The sequence below is a fragment of the Acipenser ruthenus genome, chromosome 16 (genome assembly GCF_902713425.1).
Source record: "Acipenser ruthenus chromosome 16, fAciRut3.2 maternal haplotype, whole genome shotgun sequence".
In the NCBI taxonomy this organism is placed as follows: domain Eukaryota; kingdom Metazoa; phylum Chordata; class Actinopteri; order Acipenseriformes; family Acipenseridae; genus Acipenser; species Acipenser ruthenus.
Genome location: NC_081204.1, coordinates 15,646,919 through 15,656,338, shown reverse-complemented (window position 1 = coordinate 15,656,338; position 9,420 = coordinate 15,646,919). Strand labels below are relative to the sequence as shown.

At 43.8% G+C, this 9,420-nt stretch overlaps 1 protein-coding gene across 1 annotated transcript in view; it reads right to left on the bottom strand.

Annotated features, from left to right (window-relative positions):
- Positions 1-4,214: 4,214 nt before the first annotated feature.
- The window catches only part of LOC117412228 (E3 ubiquitin-protein ligase RNF123-like), a 174,431-nt gene continuing 169,225 nt past the window's right edge, over positions 4,215-9,420 (bottom strand). The window contains exons 38-39 of the mRNA XM_058988900.1: positions 8,931-9,016; positions 4,215-7,503 (exon numbers count right to left, since the gene is read on the bottom strand). Coding sequence (XP_058844883.1) covers positions 7,404-7,503; positions 8,931-9,016 — 186 coding nt within the window. The 3' untranslated portion in view covers positions 4,215-7,403. The remainder of the gene's footprint in view (positions 7,504-8,930; positions 9,017-9,420) is intronic.

Here is a 9,420-nt window from a genome sequence, read left to right as displayed (position 1 = left end):
ACCCCAAATATTATTCATGGGTTGGACATTCGTTCTTCACTTTGCCCCAAAACAATGGATCTCTGCAGTGGTGAGTGCGAAGTTCAGTTGTAATAAGGGGTACCAAGGGATTTACTCTGTGTGGGGTAAGATATGTAACAAATAACCCTCCTCAGTGGTTCTGAATGTATGAATCCATCCCAATACTACTGGAACCTGAAGGGTGCAACATAAACCAGCCCATCCCAGACTTTTATAATCAGGCTCAGATATGTGGTGTTTAGACAGTAACCCCCATGATTCTGTGCTACTGTACGTGGCACTTGTAATGCTCAATTATTAAAAAAGTTGTCATACATCATAGAACGGCAGGGTGACTGCAGAATAATGAGGGGTCCTGATTCTGTGACTCGGAGACGGGGATAGTAATGTGACATGCAGCCCAGTATGAGCCCTGTCAGGACTTCCTCTGGTGCTTTTATGTGTCAAGAGGATAACAACACCCCCCACCTCTCACATACCTGCTTCTCATTGTTCCACTGTGCTGGAAGTGTTCACAGGGTTTCTGCTGCAGCACTGGTTGAAATTGTGGGCCGCTATGGGGTACGAGACGGGACTGGAATCCCCCAGGAAGGAAAGCCCGGGCCGCTATGGGGTACGAAGCGGGACTAGAATCCCCCCCGAGAAGGAAAGCCCGGGCCGCTATGGGGTACGAAGCGGGACTGGAATCCCCAGAGAAGGAAAGCCCGGGCCGCTATGGGGTACGAAGCGGGACTGGAATCCCCAGAGAAGGAAAGCCCGGGCCGCTATGGGGTACGAAGCGGGACTGGAATCCCCAGAGAAGGAAACCCGGGCCGCTATGGGGTACGAAGCGGGACTGGAATCCCCAGAGAGGGAAAGCCCGGGCCGCTATGGGGTACGAAGCGGGACTGGAATCCCCAGAGAGGGAAAGCCCGGGCCGCTATGGGGTACGAAGCGGGACTGGAATCCCCAGAGAGGGAAAGCCCGGGCCGCTATGGGGTACGAAGCGGGACTGGAATCCCCAGAGAAGGAAAGCCCGGGCCGCTATGGGGTACGAAGCGGGACTGGAATCCCCAGAGAAGGAAAGCCCGGGCCGCTATGGGGTACGAGGCGGGACTGGAATCCCCAGAGAAGGAAAGCCTGGGCCGCTATGGGGTACGAAGCGGGACTGGAATCCCCAGAGAAGGAAATCCCGGGCCGCTATGGGGTACGAAGCGGGACTGGAATCCCCAGAGAAGGAAAGCCTGGGCCGCTATGGGGTACGAAGCGGGACTGGAATCCCCAGAGAAGGAAAGCCCGGGCTGCTATGGGGTACGAAGCGGGACTGGAATCCCCAGAGAAGGAAAGCCCGGGCCGCTATGGGGTACGAAGCGGGACTGGAATCCCCCCCCGAGAAGGAAATCCCGGGCCGCTATGGGGTACAAAACAGGGATGGAATTCCCTGAGAAGGACACGTTTCTTAGTACAGGTCACGTCACCGGCCTATATTTGCTGCACATAATTTACTTTTTTCAATGTCTTCTTGTTCTTAGAATTGGTTGGCCATGGGTCTGAATTTCCAAATTCTTTCCATAACTATTAAGCACTCACTAGTGCTACATTTAGAAATATACTTCTTTCAGTGTCTGAAGACAGGAAAGAAGTATATTGTCTTTTCCCTCCATGGTCTATTTATGGTTCTATATAGTTTTTATATCCCTCAAAACAAAATTCACAATGCACTCCACACTGAAAACATATTTGGAGACTCAGAAAATGAACAGGAATAAACTTGGCTGATCCCAGGACGTATGAGCTGCGAGAACCTGATGGAACTTCATAAAATATTAAAATGGTCCAAATAAAGATACCTCAAATCTGTACTTCAAACTCAGCATGGTGAATACGAAGAGAGGGTACACATGGAAGATGAGTAGAAGTTGAGAGCACAATGGAGTAAGCACCTTTGCTTGCATGGATAGTTATAAAGAACTAAAGAGGGGACTTGCCAGAACATTGTCTCTTCACTTCAAGGCTCTTACAGTTTGACATTAGAATTCTGATTGACTGTTTTAAGCTACAGTATGGATGACATGCATGCATTGGATAGTTAGATTAAGCAGTAACATATACAACTCATTAACAAAGCACTCAAACACCCAGTTAAGCAGGTCTGTAATGTGCACTTGCTCTGATAGAGCAGTGCGCAGTTCAGTATCATTCAATTCAGCTTCAAGAGCTAGCTGTTTGATCCTGTTTTTTGCCTACACTGCAGAATATTTGCTGAGCATCTTTGACATCTCATTTGGAAAATCCATTAAGTAACTGGTTTGTTTTTCTGATCCCAGTGAAATCTGGTCTGTGACACCAAGAATAAAACAGCGCTGCTCTTCATATCATGATGAATTGCTGACAGCAAATCAAACTCAGCTCCCTCTGGTGTTTACAGCACAACATACCCTGGCTTATGAAACAGAACAGCTTGCTTACTTAGCATCATATTCCTGAATACAGAAACACCCACTTTTCAATGGATTCAAATATGTGAATGAGCAAGCTGTTCCTCATCTTATCATATACATGTGAAACATTTTACTGAGCAATCTTCCCACAGGGGGCCTGATGCACAACCACTGGGTGGGACAATGGTTCTTTATTGTACCCACAATAGTGATTAAACAAGCAGGTGTTGAGTAAGTGTCTTAGTACTGGAATGGAGGAACACTGAAACCACAGCTTTCTTCCTCCCAGGTACCAGCTAAAGGAGACAGAGATTACCATCTATACAATCTTTTTGTTGGTACTTAGTGTCATCAGTTTTAGTTGATAACATCACAGGTCCAGCACTACTGGTGTAGGACACAGCGAGCTTGACAAAATATACAGTACAATGCTGTTATTGAACAAAGTAGTTCATTTTGAGGAGTCATGGCTCCTTGACATTGAACAATCACAAGGGGGTCAGATGCCTGCGTCCTCCCTGCCTGCCCTTGCTGATTGTCAGGTTAATGGAACTGCACGGATGGCTTGTTGCTATCTGGTTGTATTAGAAGTTATCGAGAAGCTATTTTTACAGCAGCTCTATAAATACAAATCAGGGATTAGACTGCCGCAGCAGAGGGGTGGGGACGTGGGGAGTTTGACTTCTCGCTCTTCAGAGGCTATTTGTGTCGGTAATCTATACAAACTGACCCTTCTTGGATCCGGTTCCTCTGCTCCATCGATCGCTGTGACCTTGTCTTTCCAAGACCGCTGTTGAAACACAGCTCCAAACATCAAGTCCTAACTGAGAGAACCGGGCTGAGTCATGACCTGAGGGCCAGATTAAATGGGAGACTGAAAGGCCTGGAGGGTCGAGCACAAGCACTGGAAGGGAGGCGTGTGGTCTAGTGGTTAGAGCTGAGGTACTGGGAGGGAGGGAGGCAGTGTGGTCTAGTGGTTAGAGCTGAGGGACTGGGAGGGAGGCAGTGTGGTCTAGTGGTTAGAGCTGAGGGACTGGGAGGGAGGGAGGCAGTGCGGTCTAGTGGTTAGAGCTGAGAGACTGGGAGGGAAGGAGGGGAAGTGCGGTCTAGTGGTTAGAGCTGAGGCACTGGGAGGGAGGAAGGCAGTGTGGTCTAGTGATAAAAGCTGAGGCACTGGGAGGGAGGGAGGCAGTGTGGTCTAGTGCTAAAAGCTGAGGCACTGGGAGGGAAGGAGGGACAGTGCGGCCTAGTGGTTAGAGCTGAGGCACTGGGAGGGAAGGAGGGGCAGTGCGGTCTAGTGGATAGAGCTGAGGCACTGGGAGGGAGGGAGGCAGTGTGGTCTAGTGCTAAAAGCTGAGGCACTGGGAGGGAAGGAGGGGCAGTGCGGTCTAGTGGATAGAGCTGAGGCACTGGGAGGGAGGGAGGCAGTGTGGTCTAGTGGTTAGAGCCGAGACACTGGGAGGGAGGGAGGGAGGCAGTGTGGTCTAGTGGTTAGAGCCGAGGGACTGGGAGGCAGTGTGGTCTTGTGGTTAGAGCTGAGTGACTGGGAGGGAGGGAGGTAGTGTGGTCTAATGGTTAGAGCTGAGGGATGCACTATCCAAAAATAATAAACAAGTCAGTACATATTAATCAATTGACATTTTTGAAATAAGGAAACAGATTTGCCAACATATTAGTAAGGCCATTCATAGACAGTTAATAAGAAAAAAAGTGTCTATTAAACAAAAAACCTTACTGGATTGTATTACAACAGGAATCAAGACAACTTCAGGATTTATTAGGATACATCATTTAATGCAGTTATACTGTATGTAGATATATTTGCACTCTCACAAAGAAAAAGAGAAAAAAACATGGTCAATTTAGTATTGCATTTAAACAGAAACTGCAACCCCCCCATCTGCAATGCATATACAGCGGACCAGGACTCCAGTGTTTCTCCAGCCTCTACACACCCGCACGCACACGCATGTTTGTGTTAATAAGAAAAAGTCCCCAAAAAATGTAAAATAAATACAAAATCTTACCTGGCTCCAAAACTATTCTTCCCTCCTAAAGCTGAACTGAACCCTTATATATAAATGGCTTTCATTCAGCAGAGTTTGTGTTGCCTGCATTCTGTTTCCTCGTACTGCTTCTGTTTCTGTTAGCTGCTATTGGCCACCATTAAAGTCAGTATAATCACTGCATGTTGATTGGCCGAGTTTTCATTCTGATCAGATTTCATTTTGGCATGAGTCACAGATCTCCGCCCATTTTGCTTAGTGTCAGTGCTCATTCGTTGATCTACGAGAGACGACTAGCAGTGCAACGTGAAAACAGCGGTATGCAGTAATTATCATTATTATGAAGTAATCATTATTTTCTTTAGTGTGGCGGAGAAACTATCTGAAATATTCTAAACAAACATTGCTGCACATGAATTTGAAGGCAAAAAGCCAAGTCAGTGTTCGCCATAAATTACATAGTTGATAAATATTAGAAAAAAAAGGCAGAAGTAAACCACAGTAATGAAATTACTTTAAAAAATGTGTCTTTTGACACTTTGTGGCAAAAGTCTACTTTTAAACTGTTTCTGCCTGAAAAATCTTTTTCTGGAATAGATGGTAATCTACACAGAAACACAACAGAGAAGCACACAGAACATATTATTGTAAGATAAGTAATAAGTACAAAATAAATAAAAGAAACAGGGATATATATTCTAATCCAAGGTTATTATTGTAGCATAGCCAGGTCCTGTTGTAGGTGAATACCCAGGGTTTGGAAAGTATGGGGATGATTTCAGAGAAGACTATGGAGTTTAAAATGGCCAAGTACATCATTAGTCATAATAGTGCCTGTTACATAATACATTTCAGGGGTATTTTAGCCCCTACTGTGCATTGCTTGACTTAGACCTTTTTGTATCATTTTTTCATAGCAAAGTGGTAATATTCTTCTATGGGGCTGTTTTTCCTCTAATGGCACAGGAAATTTAGTTCCAATACATGGTAAAATGGATTCCATAGCATACCAAACAATATGGCCAATCATCTGAAACTCTCTGATCCAAAGCAAAGTCTACTTCAGAATAGTTAAGGAATAAAATCAAGGTTCTGGAATGGCCTAGTGAAAGTCCCGATCTAAATCCGATTGAGAATCTTTGGTATGAGTTGAAGAAGGCTGTGCACAAGAGAAGTCCTCAGAATTTGAATGAACTGGAACAATTTTGCATTGAAGAATGGTAAAAAAAAATCACAAAAGAATCATGCCAAAAGCTCACTGACAAATATCCTAATCGTTTAAAAGAGGTTATTATTGCTAAAGGTGCCTCACCTAGCTATTCATTTAATTTTCCTTGTCAGGGTATGAATACTTTTGAATTAGAGTTTTGCAAAAAAATTGCTGAAATAAATAATGTAGACATCTATTTCTGAAACTTTTTTTCCTCATCCACAAAAGCAAAACTTTTGCTACAAATCTTTTTTCCTATAATTATTTGTTTTTGACAAATTTCTAGAATAACACATTTCCATTGCAGTATGTAAACTTTTGACTACAACTGTACAGGAGATGCATGTTGTGTAAGGTGAACTGCAACCTACACCCATCCTTTAATGCACCTGGCAGTCTCACCACTGAGAAGGCCATAAGGCCAGCCATTAGAAAAATAAATTCCTGAAAAAGTCCAAATATTTGCATGAATGAACAGTTACCTTTATGCCCGTCACAGAAAAAAAATCGCTGAATGCTTGTCCACAGAGAAGACCTCTTGTGCTTGGTGGTCCAGTGGTTAAAAGAAGGGAGGTTCCCAGTTCAGATCCCAGCTCAGCCACTGACTCACTGTGTGTGACCCTGAGCAAGTCAGCTCCATCCTTCGGATGAGACGTAATACTGAGGTCCTACTTAAGTGACTGTAGTAGCAGTTGTTGATGCACAGCTCACCCCCAAGTCTCTGTAAGTCACTTTGGATAGCGTCTGCTAAATTACTAAATAATTGTGCTTGTGCTTGGCGAGGCCATGCAGCTTCAACACTGGATTCAATGTGAAGAAATGCACAGAGGTCTACTGGAGAGAACCAAGAGGAGCATTTTGCTATTCAGAAATGCACAGAGGTCTACCAGAGAGAACCAAGAGGAGACTGTTGAGATTCAGAAATGCACAGAGGTCTACAATACCTCTAAATAGATACAGAAATGCTGTCACAGAACTAAAACCAACACCACATTGCCAGGCCTAGTTTCAGTTGCGCTGAGGAAAGAGCTATAGATCTCAAACTAGGCTTTGGGGATCCCAGAGGTCCTCACAAAATTCAGGAAACTTCTATATATATTTTATTTTTAAGGACATCCGTTTAAAATATGTCCTTGAAAATCAACAAGGATCCAGTTTGTAGTGTACTTTGAATTCAAATTGGATAAGGGGTTTAACTCTATCCATATTGAATCTGTTCCCTATTCCTAGTAACATGCATGCATATGGCCTAGTCTACCTGTGTGACCTGTTGAGTTTGTGAGCTACGGAGTGTGAAGGAGGGATTGGGGAAAGCCTCTTTGTATATAACCTCGGTTTTGTTAATTATGGAGTTAGTAAGAAAATCAAACCTATTCTATATTAAGACACATTTAATGTTATTTCAAGAAAAGGGTTTTTTGTTCAGTTTCATGGCAGTAATGCGTTTCTTTAAACAGTAATGTGTAGCACTCCCTTGGTATTTCACCATTTGATAATTCTCGGTTAGCCCATGACAGTAAATTGTTGTACACAATTTAACTGTAGAAAGACCTTTCCCTGATTTATAATGTGTAAGAGGTAGGAAATCACCAGCCCCGTACTACCGGTGACAGCCATCACATTCATTTTATTAGATTTTATTTTGAATAACGCTGACTCAGTTTCTGAAGCCATGCATCAGTGTGAGCGGATGTGTCTGTGCGTGTGGCCCTGCCTCTCGAGGGCTGGCTGGCTGGCTGGCTGGTGCTAGGAGGCTGGGGGCTTGCTGTAATCGTCCACTCCAGTGATGGTGGCTTTGCAGAAGAAACACTCCTTGTTGTTCATCAGGTGCTGGTTGATACAGGCTCTGTGAAACAAAACAAGGGCATCAGAACTCGACACGTGTGCAATACAAGTAGAACAGTGTCCTCTGCATACACGTGTGCATTACAATTAGAACAATAATTAAGAACAAGACTGAATCGTACAATTGTGCGGGAATCAGGAGATGTGTGTGACTACACTCTGCAAACATTTAAAATACGTGCCGGTTATCGGAGACGGAGACTCCAATTCGTGTACCATCAGTAGTGGCACGTAGGGAATCTGGTTCCTAATGCCTATTCAATAGTACAGAAAGACTATTTTGATTTCCACATGGAAAAGAGATCGCTTCATCGGTGCACATGCATCGAAATTATTCTTATGTTCCGGCTCGACTACACCACTGCTGGTGAGTATGTAGGCTATGTCTTTTTTTTTAAATCTATTTACATGATGTAATATGCATTAATTGAAGAGGCTCCTAACTTTAGCGCTGTGCAATTAGACATGTATTGTAAGGCAAGTTGGATTTATGTTTTCTTATATTATTGCAGTACAGTCAGCACCGCCTAATCAGGAGAGATACTGAAGAATTGGGAGACAGTATTTTCAAATGATGAATGGAAATCACTTTCAGAGCAAGAAAGGTTTGCATAGCGCAGTGCAGTGAGTACGTGATTACGCTGTGACTTGTGTAAACCGTATTTTAATACTGCGTAATGTCAGTTGGCAATGTGGAAAAACAGTACCATTGTGTGGAGTGTGTGAGAGGCGAGACCGCTGCTGTTGCAGCTGTTTTTAGCGTTGGAACGGGATCCACATTAAATATTTGTCCATCTTTGATCACCCTACTTGTAAAATCGTTACAATGTGGATGAATGTGTTTGCACTGTCAAAAGAGAGACCTGAAATTTTAAGTGATTACGTTTTTTTGTATGCAGCAACTCAGCGTGAACCTAAAAAGTCTCTTAAAATGAAAAGATACAGAAACTGATTTTTCTAAAACTGAAATATATTTCTGAATTTATTTAACTGAAACTAAAACATAATACTTTAAAATGAAAACTAAATAGAAACTAAATAATAATCTTACCAACAAATAAAAACTGAAATGGAATTGAAATGCTGAAACTGAAAAGACACTGCTGTAAAAAAGGAAGGGGTGTCGAGCTTTTTTTACCTTCACATCTACGTTAGAAATATGAAAGCAACAGTGATCCTGCTTTCCCTATTGCTTGCAGGTCACTGAATGGATTTCATTAGTGTCCAGGTATTCCGACTCATTAGCTGAGCTCTTTGAAACCCTGCTAATGGCACAGGGACAGGTCCTGTATTAGCTCAGGGTGATGAACAGGTTAATAGGAGGAGACGTCAGAGACATATGGACTCTGTTTGATTTTCTCTTTCAGGTTTTGCAGGCGTGTAACAGGGATCAGGTGGCTCCTCCCATAGCTGTGTGCAGTGACTTACTTGCAGGATTTGTGGGAGCAGGGTTTGAAGACGGCGGAGATGGGGTGTGCATAGCAGATCGGACACAAGTCCTCTTCACTGGTGGGCTGTGGGAGAGGAAAGACCACAGAGAGGTTTTAGAATGGGGTCCCGAACAGGACTAATGTAGTTTTCATTGTAGGACTAAGGCATTTTCATTGCCTGGTTTACATGTTCCTTAACCATTTGACAGTGATTGTAATCAGTGGTTCTGGGTTCTGGTGTTCCAATATTACATTTATTTCTTTAAATCTGTCTTTACCTGCTCGGAGCTTGTTACCTGACGTTACCTGCTCAGAGCTTGTTACCTGACGTTAACTGCTCGGTGCTCGTTACCTGACGTTACCTGCTCGGAGCTCGTTACCTGACGTTACCTGCTCGGAGCTCGTTACCTGACGTTACCTGCTCGGAGCTCGTTACCTGACTTTACCTGCTCTGAGCTTGTCTGGAGAACGTGCCTTTTTCTTCATTC